Source organism: Anabrus simplex, chromosome 1 (genome assembly GCF_040414725.1).
Source record: "Anabrus simplex isolate iqAnaSimp1 chromosome 1, ASM4041472v1, whole genome shotgun sequence".
Lineage (NCBI taxonomy): Eukaryota > Metazoa > Arthropoda > Insecta > Orthoptera > Tettigoniidae > Anabrus > Anabrus simplex.
The window spans coordinates 1,556,842,692-1,556,860,868 of record NC_090265.1 but is presented as its reverse complement, the minus strand read 5'-3'; the positions used below and the strand labels follow the sequence as shown (position 1 = coordinate 1,556,860,868).

Sequence of the window (18,177 nt, the reverse complement as noted above, 5' to 3'; positions counted from 1 at the left end):
CAACACACCCTCTGTAACAGATCTTATCACTACTCCCGAAAGTCAGGGTCCTTACCTATTACTCTATGAAGCCATTTTATAGTGATAAATTTTCTGAATTAATATACTTTCTACTTTTTCATAAAAATACCTTGCTGAAGTGCTTTCAATCACTGTCTGTGTGGCTATCCTCAGCAACTGACTTCCATGTCAGGAACACTGAACGTGTTCGTCCATCATCGACACTACAGTTAGATAGTTTTCTACAATCTTGTCATACAGTGGATGTAACTGAATGATGTATTCAATGTGAACGTTGATGCTTTAAGATACTGTTTTTGTGTATATTTTATAGCGTATCCTTCAGGACTAATACAGAATTTCTATGCTTGCATTGTCTACACATTCATGTCCTCCATCTAGTAAGTGAATATGCTGAGAACTTCATATTTCTATTATAAAAACTTTTTTTCCTACAACATGTGTCTGAAAAGTTCGGTGAATGGTCTCATGAAATAAAGACAACGTTAAGTTACACAGAAAATTCCTTTACTGGCCTTCAAAGTAATCTCCATTAGCTACAACACACATTTGACATAGACTGTAAAGCTGCTGGAAGCTGGTAGCAAGCGCTTCATATGGAATCTCCCGGAGAACCCTTGTTACGCGTTGTTGGATACCAGCTACACTGTCTAACTGGTGGCCTTTCAGGGCTATCATTCGTAAGGACAGTCACCCATCATTCACAAGCATCTGTCGCACTCGTTCGATGTTGTTTGGAGATGTGCTTGTGGTTGGTTGACCTGAACGCGCCTCGTCCTCAACACCTTCCTCTCCATCTCGAAAGCGTTTAAACGAGTCATAAACGCACTTTTTACTCACTGCTTGAGCGTGGTAAACTTACACTAACATTGCGTGTGTTTCTGTCGCCGTTTCGTCTAGGTGGAAGCAAAACTTCATGTTAACGCGTTGCTTCGTTTTGCACTCCATTGTGCAATGGCACGAGTCCTCACTGCAGCGTTAAACTCTGTTTAACTGTGTTGAGTTGACCAATAGGGGGCACTTGGTATCATGTCTCACAATTCGTATGCGCGAGCGCATCGTTCGAACTAGCACGGTTTACAAACTAGGCGACCATTCACCGAACTTTTCAGACACAGGTTGTAGTTTAATTAAGTTGTTTCCTTTTCAGGTATAATTCTGTTACCATATGTTTTATTTTTCATATGGTTTATAATTTTACTGACTTAAAATTAGTTTTGGGAAACTGAAGAACCCAACACTTATAAATTATCTGAGTTGATACTGTATAGAGATGGCTTCAGATATCACAAAAAGTCTTTCTTTTTAAATTAATGCCTTAAGGTTTCTCATACCTTTCAGAAATGATATGTTGCACTTGGGTTCATTACCAAATTGCAGTAGAAATCATTCATCTACTTATGACATGTATTACATGTAAGCAGTAACTATATTAACAATCTAAAAAGTGAATAGTAACTCACCTCACAAGAATGGTTAATAAAGCGTGCAGCATTTCCCCTCATAGTAGCATCCACAACCAGTTGGTCATCTATTCTGAACATATAGCAACCAATGCCTTTTGATTCATACAGCTTTTCTCGTTTGTCTGTTAAAGTGGAGCGGATAACTTCTCCAGCATATTCAATCACCATCTCCCCTGCTTCAATATCACGTAGGCAGAACAAGCCACGTCCATGGATATGAGACCGGTAAACTCCTACAGCTTCTTTCGATGTCTCTCTGAGATGGCGAAATCGCATTGCCATAGGGAGATTAGAACTTGTAGCTCGCCTAAGGAACAGGAAAAGTAAATAAACATGTATTATATAACAGGAATACTTAAGAATATTCTCTTCATACTAGGAATATTAACTATTAAATTCCTACTAATCTGCAGAAATACACCATTAAGGTATGTTTTATTAAGTTTTATTAAGTTACAAAAATTTACAGCACCTATATGTTGCACAGAGATTTGAAACAAATGCAATGAGCACGACATAGTGCATAGTTTGTGAGACATATCAATCTGTTAGTGTTCTCTGATAAACGACATCCGTGTTATGACGTTATGGTAGCTACAAATGATATTTGACTGGTACTGACAATGTGGATCTATCAGAATATTGGAAATTTACTGAACATCTCCCTTGGTAAGTTATTCCAACCCCTAACTCCCCTTCCTATAAATGAATATTTGAATTCCAACTTTATCTTCATATTGTGATCTTTCCTACTTTTAAAGCCACTCAAATTTATTCGTCTACCAATGTCATTCCACACCATCTCTCCGCTGACAGCTCAGAACATACCACTTAGTCGAGCAGCTCGTCTTCTTTATCTCAGTTCTTCCCAGCCCAAAATTTGCAACATTTTTGTAACGCTACTTTTGGTCAGAAATCACCCAGAACAAATCGAGCTGCTTTTCTTTGGATTTTTTTTGCAGTTCTTGAATCAAGCAATCCTGCTGAGGGTCCCATACCCTGGAACCATACTCTAATTGGGGTCTTACCAGAGACTTATATGCCCTCTCCTTTACATCCTTACTACAACCCCTACACCCTCATAACCATGTGCAGAGATCTGTACCCTTTATTAAAAATCAAATTTATGTGATTACCCCAATGAAGATCTTTCCTTATATGAACACCTAGATACTTAGAATGATCCCCAAAAGGAACTTTCACCCCATCAACGCAGTAATTAAAACTGAGAGGACTTTTCCTATTTGTGAAACTCACAACCTGACTTTTAACACCGTTTATCAACATACCATTGCCTGCTGCCATCTCACAACATTATTGAGGTCACGTTGGAGTTTCTCACAATCTTGTAACTTATTTATTACTCTATACAGAATAACATCATCCGCAAAAAGCCTTAGCTCTGATTCCACTCCTTTACTCATATCATTTATATACTTAAGAAAAAATAAAGGTCCAATAATACTCCCTTGAGGAATTCCCTTCTTAATTATTACAGGATCATATAAAGCTTCCCTTACTCTAATTCTCTGAGATCTATTTTCTAGAAATATAGCAACCCATTCAGTCACTCTTATGTTTTAGTCCAACTGCACTCATTTTTGCCAGTAGTCTCCCATGATCCACCCTATCAAATGGAATGAAGACAGTATCAAATGGATAACGAACAAGAATCGCAATGTGATTGAAGCAGTGATGGCAACAGTGAGCAGAAAGGTTCAAGGTCAGCTTAGTTGTTTTGTTTTTTTTTTGCTAGGGGCTTTACGTCGCACCGACACAGATAGGTCTTATGGCGACGATGGGATAGGAAAGGCTTAGGAGTTGGAAGGAAGCGGCCGTGGCCTTAATTAAGGTACAGCCCCAGCATTTGCCTGGTGTGAAAATGGGAAACCACGGAAAACAATTTTCAGGGCTGCCGATAGTTGGATTTGAACCTACTATCTCCCGGATGCAAGCTCACAGCCACGCGCCTCTACGCGCACGGCCAACTCGCCCGGTAGCTTAGTTGTAATCAAATTCATGGCCAGTCTAGTTCTTATCGACGCTGAAAAGTCAACAGTGTCTCTCAAAAGGCAACTACGCCCAAAAGTCAACAGTGTCTCTCAAACAAACAACTATAGTACGCAACTCATAACTTAATGCGAGCTAAATGTGTCTTTCCTCAGTCAGAGCTAGGATTAATTTCCTAAAGGGGCAGATTAAAAACATGGAATGTTTAATGTTTTATGTGCTCGGTTTAAAATTTTTCTTTTGGGGGTGTTGTATCTGGTTATTTGTGTATCAGTGTAACTTCCACTAAAACAGCTGGCTGTGTAGCGTTGGTGATTGACTCCACTCCGCTCGTTGGGAGCGCGTTTGAATTCGGTGAGTGATCTCACTTGGTATTCTATTCGTCATGCCATTACATTAAATGACGTCAAGGGGCTGTCCTAATTCACCTGATAACTTTTGTTTCATTTGTGGAGAATATACTGTGGGAAAAAAAAAACTGACTTCGTAAAAAATGTTTATTATGCATACTGTGCCATTCCATTGTTCCAAGAGTAAAACTAAGTCGGATCAAGATGAATGTGATTACCGGTAACAAAACTGAGCACAATACATAAATGCTGTAAAATGTCAAAGGTGTGTGCTAATTGCTTTACGTCGCACCGACACAGAGAGGTGTTATGGTGACGATGGGATAGGAAAGGCCTATTAGTGGGAAGGAAGCGGCCGTGGCCTTAACTAAGGTACAGCCCCAGCATCTGCCTGGTATGAAAATGGGAAATCACGGAAAACCATCCTCAGGGCTGCCGACAGTGGGGCTCGAACCCACTATCTCCCGAATACTGGATACTGGCCACAATTAAGCGACTGCAGCTATCGAGCTCGGTAAAATGTCAAAGGAATACGGTACAGCGCGAAGTCAAAATGGTCAGGATCATAATGGCAGTGGCTGTGACAAAATGAGCAAGCATTCAAGCAAAGCAGACATACTACAGCACAGAAGCAAAATACTCATCTTGAAAGTATTGAAACAGAAGTAATCCTGCGAAAGAAGAGATATTTACAGCGATTATACTAAAAAATAATGCATAAAACTAATAATAATATATGCGTTATATACATTAAATATTGTAAGGAGTGAAAAACAGAACATCAGGAAGACTGCATTGTCTAAGCCTTAGGCTAATTGTGATAAGAAGGAATTCGATACAATGTATCTCTATACATCAGTTCATTTAACAACTCTATATGACATATAACAATAAAGCAGTAACAGACATAATGGAGATCTGTGTGAAGTTAAAGCTACGTAAACCAAATTGAATTTATTATCATTGATATAATTATGTTAGAAGACTTTGATCACGTCAGAATGTTACAGCTGTTTTCATCTATGATTTTTATCTTCCAATTACGCACGACAAGACCGCTATGAGTTTCTCAGAAGACTATGGGCCCGACTGTCAGGATGAAATCGAGCTGAGATGACAGCAGAGAGGAGCTACAATCCCAGGTGACAATCCAATGGCTATCGGAGGAGAATGGTCACCAACCAAAGCTGCAGATGATGAACAAGAAATGATCTAATCCCGAGAGCGAAAGGTCAAAGATAAGTTTCGTAGGCAAATGAATTTAACTGCTAGATAAATAAAATGTAGGTTGCTTGTAGTTGAAAAGTAGAGCTAAGTCGTTAATATCTTCAGAATGATTCAATTTGTGTTAGATTCTCGCGTGTGGCTTATTCATTGTGTTGGTATATTGGTGGAAATAGGTGTTCTTCTTAAGAAATAAGGCATACTCCAGTCAGGGAATGTGATTTAATAGTGTGACAATATCATTCCAATGAAACAAAATATAATATGTGAATTGTTTAGAATATTATGTTAATATTATGCAGGTTATACATTGTCGAGAGAAGTCAGATTAAGGTTAGAAATGGATATGACGGTGAATGAAAGATATGTTGATGTTAAATATGAAGATATTGATCCAATGATATGGTTAATTGAAAGTGAAGTTATTTATGCATCGAGATGGGTTACTAGTCAACCTTCTCACAGAAAACACAACACAAGTTCAAACTGCTCGTGGTCATACAGATAAGATAAACATCAAATGTGGAGTGATGCAAGGAGATCCCATTTCACCTTTCTTATTTAACTGGGGTATAAACCACATCCTTGATGAACTCACAGACATCAAAGTATCAGAAATGTATGGTTTTCAATTGAGTCCTAACACTGTACCTTTAACATCCCTATGCTTTGCCGACGATCTGGTGATCATAGCTAAAGACCAAGCAGCAGCTTCAATCCTAGTCACTTCTGTCATAAATCTGCTTCAAGAAATAGGTTTGCATATAAATGCAGACAAATCAAATGCCATTATTATAGAATCTGGTAAACTTCATTCTGATGATATCGTGATGGTCTCTGGAAACATTAGAAGTATAAATGACAGTGAAGAAATAAAATATTTAGGGGCAACTTTCAGACAGACTTTAGTCTTCAATGAACATCAGGTACTTGAAAAATTGAAAGCTAACTTAGATCAGATTACCAGGACTCACTTACTCCAACCGCATCAAAAATTGACTGTAATAAATCAGTTTATTGGCCCTACACTGATATACCCCTTCCAGACTGTTTCGGTTGAGAAAATTCTCAAATCTGTTAAAAGCCGATCAGAAGCGCACTTAAAGAAATTCTACAACTTTCGAGTGACACACCGACAAGTATGATCTATTCGAGCCACAAATATAAAGGGTTAGCACTAATGCGCGCTACTTGGGAAGCGTACCTTCAACAGTTGAACATCAATCTTAAGCTAGAAGCTGTGAATGATTCGCACGTAAATGCTGTTCGAAATTTCACAGCAATAAAAACTCGCTGCCTATCTGAACTTCAACTCAATGAAGAGACATCAACGAAATCTGTTAGACAATTGCGCGATATACTTAGAACACGCGAATTTGAAGCTTGGTGTGCATATCCACAAAAAGGAAGAGGTGTTGAGTTATTTGCTCAAGTTCCTGCTGCTAATTCTTGGGTTACCAGAAGAGATGGTTTAACTTGTTCGGAATGGAGGGAGATGTTGAAGATGACCAGGTTGGTTGCACCAGTACGTACTCTGCCGGGACGTTCTACCAGCACAGACCACTGCGGACACTGCAGTGAGTACGAAACCTTACCACATGTGCTGGGGAGTTGCCCTCAAGGAGAACTGCTTAGGATCAAACGCCATAACATCATCAGAAACTTGATTGCTAATGCTCTTCGTCTCAAAAATCTAGAAGTGTACGAAGAAGTTCACTGCCTCGCCGAAGGAGGCAGCACTCGCAGGATTGATATTATAGCGATTGACAGATGGAGGAACGAAGCAGAAATTATTGATCCTACGGTACGCTTTGAATCTTCAGCCTCTCAGCCGACTGACATAGACAATGAGAAAAAGGATATCTATAATCCAACCATCCCTTTCTTTCTTGAGTCGTATAACCTTACAAAAATTACGGTGACTGGACTTTTCTTTGGCGCGAGGGGAACAATTCCCAAAACTTTCGTCACATGGCGACAAAAATATAAACTAGCGAGAAGCCTAAGGGATGAGATAGTCGTCTCACTCATCAAATACTCCGTTTCGATTCTTCGTCACCATTTATATGGAGTTTATGCCATTTAACATGGTTAATTGTAACCTATCATTTCTTTTAAACATTAATCTTTTTTATCTTCCCTCAAAATTGTTATTGTGTATTATTCTGTTCTTATGGCAAATCTAGGGTGTCCTGGATCAGACTAAATAAATAAATAAATAAATAAATAAATAAATAAATAAAAGAGATATGATATGAGATAGTAAATGAGGAAGATATTACGATGTTAATGAATGTAATGATGGAAGAATTGAAAGAATATTGCTACGATGATAAAATGGAAATAAATGATACATTTGAAGAGAAAGAAGAAAATATTGACACAGACTAGGATCATTTATGTTTATTATACAATGACATTATTTCTTTGACCGATAATCCATATCCTATAATAGCGAAGACGTATTATGATATTTATAAGATATAACAGGGTAGATCATCAAAATGAATCCTTATGAAAAGAGTAGTGCATTTAATTGACTATTTTAACTTATTAATTCTACTGTAAAGTCACATGTTTTCAAATATTAACTATGGCACGTGTTAATTGACATATTAATCATTAACCCGGCTCAAGGGGAAGAGGGTCACCTTCCCTGTTCACCACTTAAGTAATTCTTGCCTGGTGCATCCACACTGCAGGGGTGGGCATCCTCCACATCAGTAGGCCGGTGTGAAAGGATGGCTAAGTTCAGACAGGGACCCAGCACCACGGGGTATAACATGGAACCCATGCCCAGGGTTACGGGTGAAGACCTTAACGGCATCTTCGGCAGAGAAGGAGACCTTCGGAATGGCAGAGATGGTGGATGAGGCAACCCATCCTCCCTGGGGAAAATTAGAAGAGGACGCCACTGCCTTGTGGAGAAGAGGGATCTTCAAAGGCTAAGGGAGTAAATATTACATGTAACTAATCTCATGATTAGACCCGTATTGAAATTTGCTATAAATGCTTACAATATAGTGATTATTTTAATCCATCTATTCAATACAAATTGGTTTTGTGTTGCTAGTTCATAATACTACAACACGAATTTACAGGGACATGTTTCGCTTTATTTACAAGCATCTTCAGCTTACATAATTGCCTCAAGGTTGAGACCGGTCATATTTGGATTATTTTTACAAATTTTTTTGCTTGAGTATAAATCCATGTTTAGTAATAATATGTAAAAAACATAGGAATTATGTACACATTAAAAGTATGACAATATGGATTACAATGTTGATTTGAAGTAACCCTTAATTCTAAAATACATTGATGTCCAAAACATAGCAACTACAATTTAAAAATTTGGTTAAAATTGTTTTCACAATTACAATGTTCAATTGGAGTAACCCTTAATTCTAAAATACATTGACTATGTTTACTATGTTTTGGACGTCAATCACTGATAGAAAAGCGGGTCAGTATGTTACAGATGTTAAACTCATACCCAGCGAGTGCCTACATAGTGACCATCGGCTATTAATCGCTTACCTAAAAGATGTTTATGGGCCCAAAATTAAACAAAAGAAAATGCCAAAGATTAAGACATGGCTGTTGAAAGACATGGAGAAGAAAGGAAACTATGAAGCAAGGATAACAGCTAAATTACCCAAAACTGAGAAAGGGGGAGTAGAAGAAGAATGGTCCTTATTCAAAGAAACCCTTGTAAAAGAAGCCACGGAAATTTTTGGAAAAACAAGTGCCACACCAAAAGAGAAGGAAACACCTTGGTGGAATGACCGAGTGAAGACAGCAGTAAAAGATAGAAATATACTGAAAAGAAAATTAGACTTCGAAAAACAGAAAACAGATGATAGACGAAATGAATTAGAATTTAAACATCTAGCACAGGAATACCGGAAAAAGAAACTGGCTGTAAAAAGACTAATCCAGGAAGAAAAGGAAAAGTACTGGGATGACTTTACTACAAGGATAGAGGAAGACTGTCAAGGAAGCAAGAAACTACTATACAAAATAGTAAACAGTAAAAGAAATGAAAATATAAACCTCCCTGCACTGGAAACAGATGATGGTAGCTTAATACAAACAGAGGAAGGGATGAGGGATGAAATGAAGAAATACTTCAACATGCTGTTAAATGGAGATGGGGGCAACACCACCACCAATGATTGTAGTGTAGATGAAGCCAAAAGTAACAAATACCTCTTAACATGGCTTGAGGCAGAAACAGCACTAAGGAGCATGCAAAATGGGAAGTCCCCAGGCTTTGATGATCTCAGCTCAGACATGATAAAGGCAGCTGGAATACCAGGCTTGAATTGGCTATATAGAGTGTTATCAGTGATTTGGGAAAGTAACAAAATTCCAGAAGATTGGAGTAAAGGAGTCATCATCCTGCTGTTCAAAAGGGGCAACCGATGGAAATGTGGAAATTACAGAGGCATCACGCTGTTGTCACACTCACTGAAGCTGCTGGAAAAGATCATAGAAACAAGACTTAGGAAGATAGTGGAACCTTTGCTTGAGGAAGAACAACACGGGTTCACGAAAGGTCAAAGTACTGTGGATCTTATCTTTGCAGTAAAGATGCTGACAGAAAAGTACTGGGAATATGGAAGAAATCTTGTGATTGCATCTGTGGACATTGAAAAACCGCATGATAGTGTTCCTCGAAACAAGATATGGGAATGCCTGGAAGACCTACAGGTGCCAAAGTACTTAATTAACAAAGTCAAGATGCTATACCAGAAGTGCTACAGCTGTGTCCAGATAGGCAACAGACGATCAGAATGGTTTGAAACAAAGAGAGGTGTCACCACTCCTGTTGGTAATAGTAATGGACAAGGTCATCAAATCTATCAAGAAAATGGACAGTGAACCAAACGCCCCGGTATTTGCTGATGATGTGCTTTTATGGGGAGAGACAGAAGCTGAAGTTCAGAAGAAACTTAATGAATGGAACAACACATTCAAAAATTTTGGACTGAAGTTGAGCAAAACAAAGACAGTGGAAATGACCAACAGGGAAGGGACAAGCTCAAATATATTTCTGGAAGGAGCAAAAATCGAATCAGCTTCCCACTTCAAGTACCTCGGAAGCACAATATTGAAAGACAACACTGTTAGGCAGGAAATACTCAGCAGGACACAGAAAGCATCGAACTTCTACAGTAAACTGTTGTTTATAAGTTTCATTTCCGTATTGATGGATATTACTTTACATAAAAACAATATATATACAATTCTCCACCTTATCAATACGAGTTTATTTTACATTACAAATATTCAAGACTAGTTTCGACCCCTATGGGGTCATCCTCAGTTGACAATTGTAAATTGTTCATAAAAACATCACATAGTAAAAATTAGACTAGTTTAGGCTGATCATTAATGTTTGGTGTGTCTAGTACATGACTAGTGTGCATTGTTCATAGAGACACATATTACCTTACTGCTACTACTATCCAATTTTAAGTTATATAGTATGGAACACAGATATGTTTGTGTAACTCTACAGTGACAAGTTCAAATATTTACAGAATTGGCTGTTGATTAGTCACAATGATATAATAGAACACAGGCTTGAACATTTTTGATTTAAGTATCAGTGCAATATCTTGCTTTTGTACATACTAGAAGCTAAATTCATTTTGTAAAGTCATTACATACTGATTGAAACTTAGTGTGAGGTTAAAATTGAATAAAAATATATGCTAATGTGGACATTAAAATATTGTTAAAATGGGCATATAATCAAAAACAGTGGTATGTATGCCACACATGTCTAGTATAAAAACTCATTACACTGGTGCTGTTAGTGTGCAGTACAGCATATACACTGATTTGGAATAAATGGATTTGTATATATATCGTTCCAACAAAGTGGATCCATAAAAATATAAGATGTATAGGTAATTAGTATTATAATGATCCACTGCAAATTAGGTAATGCTGTTGTTTATCTGAAGATCTATTGGCAGCTACAGATGTTAAAGTTATTAAAAATGTTAATGGAGCATGTTTTCTTCCGTAGACGCGATGTTTAAGATTGGTGGCATTAGTCAAATATGATGAAAGTTATGCGTCTTGGTGCGTTCTGGAAGCTGGTATGTTATGAGAAACCAAGACCAGCTTCCAGAACGCACCAAGACGCATAACTTTCATCATATTTGACTAATGCCACCAATCTTAAACATCGCGTCTACGGAAGAAAACATGCTCCATTAACATTTTTAATAACTTTAACATCTGTAGCTGCCAATAGATCTTCAGATAAACAACAGCATTACCTAATTTGCAGTGGATCATTATAATACTAATTACCTATACATCTTATATTTTTATGGATCCACTTTGTTGGAACGATATATATACAAATCCATTTATTCCAAATCAGTGTATATGCTGTACTGCACACTAACAGCACCAGTGTAATGAGTTTTTATACTAGACATGTGTGGCATACATACCACTGTTTTTGATTATATGCCCATTTTAACAATATTTTAATGTCCACATTAGCATATATTTTTATTCAATTTTAACCTCACACTAAGTTTCAATCAGTATGTAATGACTTTACAAAATGAATTTAGCTTCTAGTATGTACAAAAGCAAGATATTGCACTGATACTTAAATCAAAAATGTTCAAGCCTGTGTTCTATTATATCATTGTGACTAATCAACAGCCAATTCTGTAAATATTTGAACTTGTCACTGTAGAGTTACACAAACATATCTGTGTTCCATACTATATAACTTAAAATTGGATAGTAGTAGCAGTAAGGTAATATGTGTCTCTATGAACAATGCACACTAGTCATGTACTAGACACACCAAACATTAATGATCAGCCTAAACTAGTCTAATTTTTACTATGTGATGTTTTTATGAACAATTTACAATTGTCAACTGAGGATGACCCCATAGGGGTCGAAACTAGTCTTGAATATTTGTAATGTAAAATAAACTCGTATTGATAAGGTGGAGAATTGTATATATATTGTTTTTATGTAAACTTCTACAGTCAAGTCAGGAATCTCCTCTGGGACTGTAAAATACCACAGAAAGCGAAAACAATCATGTACCACACTTACTTCGTAACAATCCTCATGTACGGTTTAGAGACTTGTACCCTACTAAACAAAGACTTCAGTAGAATCCAAACAACTGAAATGAGATTCATTAGAACCATGAACCAAACAACCAGAAAGGACAAGATCAGAAGTGAAGTGAATAGGAAAGTAGCTGGTATTGAGGTACCTATTAACAGTGTCATAAAGAAATGCAGACTTCAGTGGTATGGGCACGTAATGAGAATGAACAGGGAAAGACCTGCCAGAAAATATTTCGACCTTAATCTCGTAGGAAGAAGACCACAGGGAAGAGCAAGAAAACGTTGGATAGAGACTGTAAGATCAGATGTGGAGGAGAGAGGATACAAATGGGAGGATGTACTGGATCAGAAGATGTATGAAGACAGAAGGAGATGGCGAGCGCTTGTACACCACTGGAGTTGGAAAATGATGATGATGACTTTCTATAAATAATTACAAATGGATAGAAGTCACATAGTATTTCTGACAATGATATTCCCTATATATATATATGATTGAATCACACAAGGTCACATGATACATTTCTAATACATTTGAGAATCTAATTGATTATTCATGTTATATAATTGATCTAGATTGGAGATGAATTCAATATAGAATACAAGGATGGTTGATATTACGATTTTAACTGAATATTAGCACACATTTGTTATAAGAATAAGAAACTTATCTTTATCCTTAAGCTCAAATTCAGTGATACTTCGGAGATAGATGCAATATGTAGTACCTGTCCTAAGAAGAGAAGAACTACGATATTGATGCAAAATAATGTACATAAATAAGAATACAGCTTAATTTAGCCCTAAAAATTTCCCATGCAAGTTTGCATTTATTATATTTTTGTTATTTTTTAATATTATGCATAAATGAAATACTAGTTCATTTGAATGTTGATACTTAGTAAAATATGCAACAGATCTAACAATGACAATGATTCAAGCTATCAAAGCAGGTTTAATTAATTGATTGATTTCATAATTTCAATTCATTGATTTTATTTCTTTATCCATTATATTTTTCTGAATAAATGATCATAGTTAAGACATACTTGAGGCGTTATCCATAGCTTCCAAAACAATAAGACAAATTAGAATTAAGGCGTTTGTTAATTAATACTCCTGCGTTATAACGATACATAAGATGGAGATGTTCATCACTATTAAATGGCAGATGAGATATTTATCAGTGAATCAACATTGCCTTGGATCCCACATAAAACAAAAATATGCATAGATTATCCTGAGATGATAGCTGGAGTTTCTCTTACGTGACCCGTGCTGGAAGCAGGAAGGGCGCAAAAAGAAAGTTGGCTCCAAAACGTGGGGCAAAAAAGGCAAGAAAAGGAGCTCAAAAGACAACGGGGAGTATTAAAAAGAAAATTGATTCCCAAACGTGAGGCTATAAACAGAGAAAAGAAGACGGGCCAGACTATAAAAAGAAAATTAGTGCACCAACGTAGCCAGAAAAGAATGGAAGAGCTATAATGGAAGAAAATAAGAGAATTTGACGCCCAACAGTGAAACAAAAGATAACGCGTAAAAGAAGAAAAAGATTTCTTACAGCAGCTACGCATAATCATTGAAAAATTTTGAATGAATATGATAATATAATACTTTAATTTTATGATTTTATAAGGTGAATTGATGGAGGAGGTAATATAATTTTTTTATATTTTACAAAAATGAAATAAAGTTGCATGAGATACTTTGGACAGAAAATATCACAAGAACCGGGATGATAAATGTCAATCAGTGAGGTGGACAGTCAACCCAATTACACAAGATACTTAAATCAAATAATATTTAGTGGTTAAAAAATGTAGATAAGTTAACATAAGATTTATAGAGTAATGATAGGAATTTTAGAGCATTTGAAAATAATTAGAGAATTGAAAAATCAAAAAGAGCAAATTTAAGCCAGATGAGAATGCAATTTGAGTAGTATCAAAAGGAGCAAGAAGAGAAACTGCAGAAGAGGGACAAGGCAATAAAAAATAATAAAGAAATAGAGAAAGCGAAAGAAGAACACGGAGAAATATTGGAGGTTTTGAAAGAAATGATTAGAAAACAGGATGATAAACAACGGGAAATGATTGAAGAGATGAGCAGAAATATAAGAGGACAACAGAAACAAGAAGTACAACAAAGACAAAGGGAAGAAATAAGAAATATGGAAGAAAGACAAAGAGAAATCATGAGGAAAGAAGTTGGAAAAATCAGATCAGAAATTGTAGAGATCAAGAATGATATACTAAATCTACACAGCGAAATGATCAAAATGATGAGAGAATAAAAACAAGGAGATACATGAAGTTAATAAGATAAGAGAAGAGTTATCAGAAAATTGGAATTATATTCAAAGTTTGAAGGAGGAAGAAATTAAGAGGCTAATCAGAAATGTAGATGCATTGAAGACTGACTCTCAAGAAAAATGGGATCAATGTCAAGAAAGGATAGATGAAATAAATGAGTAGAGATAACAAATAGGTCAATGGAGGTAAATTTCATAGTAGCTCATGGCCAAAAAGGAGATAAACTAGACATTATGAAAGAGGACATAGAACGAAATAAGAACAAAGCTAACGAGAGGATAAAAGAACAGGGATTGAGGCGAATTCAGAAAGAAATTCAAGGGATAAGAAATGAGACACAGGCAAAAAAATCGATTATGTCAAATTATGACGAGAGACAGAGGGCAATGGAATTACATATAAATGAGAGAGAAGCAGTGCCTACAATGACAGCCGAAACCAATCAGAGTAATACCGATATGGTAAGGGGAAATAGTAACGGAAATCCAGCAATAATTAACTTCACCAAGACATATGACGACTTGCTGAAACATTTCAATAACACGACGAGCATATCACTGAAAAGATTCCTTAGAAAAATGGAAGAGTACTTTAGAGAAAATAGGATGCCAGAGGATAAAAAGTTGCGAGTGATAGAGAAGCACTTTAGACTCAAATCCTAACCTGTGGTATCAGGTGTTTAAATACAGTTTTCAAGATTACGAGGAGTTTAAAGTCGCTTTTCTAAGGAGATTTTGGAATTCAGAGGTGCAACAAAACCTAAGATTAGAATTATATTCCAAGAAATATGCACTGACTGGTCACGTGATTCAGCGATTATTTTGCTAATCAATTTCATCTGTTCAAGACCTAGATTCAGCACCTAGTGAGTTGGAAGGAATTAAAACAATCCAAATACAATTTCCGCCAGATCTACAGAGTTTATTGGCGCTACAAATGTGGAATCGGCAAATGAGATGGAAAATATTTTGAGGCAGCTAGATATGACAACTGTACATCCAACGAGTAGGATACTGATAAAAATACACCAGGTGAACACAGGGGAAATCCAAGAAATTATGGATGGAAAGAATGGGTTGAAAGAGAAGAGAGGAGAGAAGCTAGATGCCAATGTAGAAGTGGTAATCAAGTCTGCAAAAGATATGAGAATAACAGATTTGTACCATACTACAGACTTAGTAATCAGTTTAGAGTGAGTAGAAACAGACTCAATTACAAGAGAAGACCAATGTACGAAGTTAGACAGGAAGGAAGTTACAAGGAAATCGAATACAGGAATAGGAAATATGTACAAGATCTATGGGAAGCCACCCAGAAGGAAAGATGGGAACGCGCAATCAAGGATCAAGATATTAATGCAGACCTGGAAGGAGCTGAAAGTTTCGAATTGCAGAGATATAAACGCAAGGAACGAGAAGAGCAGAGGCTGAATCCTACTGCTCAATCTTTTATGTTAGTGCAGAGATGAATGAGAAGAAAAAACCCACATCAATTTTAGAATAGATGGGGAGGTAGAAAATAGGATGGATAAAGAAGACGACAAATTATCAAGTTGGGTTATCGCGCAGATTGAGTCTTGGGAAACAGGTCCAGATGAGTTGATGGAAGATGTTAACAGCTACCACAAGGATGAAACAGTTTAATTTACCCATAATTGTAGTGAAGATAAGCGAGATGAGAACGCAATGTGTAATAGATTCTGGGGCGAGTATTAGCGTAATATCTCAAGCCTTATTTCATGAAATCGATAGAAAAGTTAAGCTACCAACAATTCCAGTATCGAGGACCAAGATCAGAGGGATAATACCAGATAAATCAGCTGAATGCAAGATACAGACATATTTAAAGATTGGGATTGGAAAAATAAGCTTCAAACACCCGTTTATGGTAATGAACAAGATCAAGTATAACATAATATTGGGAATTGATTTCATGATAATTACTGGAATGACAACTGATATGGAGAAACAAGAGATTAGATTCCCTATTAACGAACATAATGACTAAGAAATAAGATAAAAAATGAAATGAAGACATATACAATGACAAACATATGAGGATGGAAGGACAGGAGGTGAATAACAACATGAAAGAACGCTTAAATCAAGATAGAAAGCAGAATGATATTAATATTATGGAAGGAGAATTGATGGATGGCACTGAAAGGATTATGAGCATAGAAGAAGAAGAAGAAGAAGAAGAAGAAGAAGAAGAAGAAGAAGGTTCAAATATATGGGAATGTATTGCAGAAACCAAGATTTCATCAATAAAAAAGATGAAATTATTCAAAATTTTAAGACAATACTCAGAAATATTCAAGAAGAAACTGGGACAAATTCCAAATTTTAAATATAAACTGTTAGTGAACAACTGGACTCTTTATAGGGGAAAACACTGACTGACACAAGTGTGATAAACAGATATAACTTGAAAACAATATTCTCCCTCCCATGGGTAACTAATGCAGATATCAAGCTTGAATTATTATTACTTTACGATCATGATTATTATTTTACAATTATTATTATTACTTGTATGTATGTTGACGAAGTGTTACATCCAATTAGTATTTGTAATATTATTAATGTAGTTGATTGGTCGTATTGTGTGTGAGATTATGTCATGAAACATGTGTTGTACATAGACATTTATATCAGTTCCGTTAATGTAAATACCTGTGAATTAATATTATAATTTATTCTTACCAGTATATACAAATTGTAATCCATAATTGTGCAACACACTGTAACTTCCAGAATGGTAATAGACACAAGAAGATTGCGAATATTCCATACATTATAATCTTTGTTTCAGGCACTCTAGAATTTTCACGAAGGTATTGCTTGTAACGTATCTTTCTAGAAGCCTGGTCAGGATATATATAAAGAGACGATCTTGACGGTGTAGTTAGTTATTGAGAGTTACTGTTAAGTAAGTTGTTGGAAGTATTGGTTGAAGAGTCATGGTGTAGCAAGGTTATGCTTGTGACCACGTGTGGACATGCTTTTAAAGCAGTTAACTGTTTTATTTGTGTTCCAACGATGTAACCTCTATGTGCTGTGTTATTCAGTTGCTTTAAAATAGCGGCTTGGTGATGTGAGGTTTTTTTCGCGACAACAGTGATCAAGGTTATGTGTGGGTTTAATTTGTAAATACATGTAAATAAAAATAATTGTACCAACTGACAGAATCTTGTGTGCATCTTTGTGGATACATTATGATATCCCAGAGAAACACTTCCAATAAGTTAAAGAACTTATACAAGGAATGCTAAATGATGATATAATAACCAAGACAACTACACCATATCTCAATCACTTAGTAATCGTGAGGAAAAGCAACGGAAGCCTAAGGACCGTGTTGTGTGTGAGGTTATGTCATGAAAGTATTATTATTATTATTATTATTGTTTATGTAGTCGAATGTAGGAAATTCGGAAACATGAGATATTTTACAAGCATGGATTTCAAGTCGTCATTCTATCACATAGTTCTAGAAGAGACATCAAGATTGTTTACCGGATTCATGTTTGACAAACGTGTGCGTATTGCAGGTTACCGTTCGGAATCAAAAATAGCTGTGCAGTGCTAATATGAGCCGTGGATAGGAATTTAACACCAGAAGTAAGAGTTTTCATAACCTATGTGGATGACTTGGTATTTGCTAC

General features: G+C 36.2%; 1 protein-coding gene across 1 annotated transcript in view; it reads right to left on the bottom strand.

Moving 5' to 3' along the window:
* trx (trithorax) overlaps positions 1–18,177 on the bottom strand; it is a 261,612-nt gene that overhangs the window by 18,705 nt on the left and 224,730 nt on the right. The window contains exon 14 of the mRNA XM_067138870.2: positions 1,485–1,794. Within this exon, the coding sequence (XP_066994971.2) occupies positions 1,485–1,794 (310 nt within the window). The remainder of the gene's footprint in view (positions 1–1,484; positions 1,795–18,177) is intronic.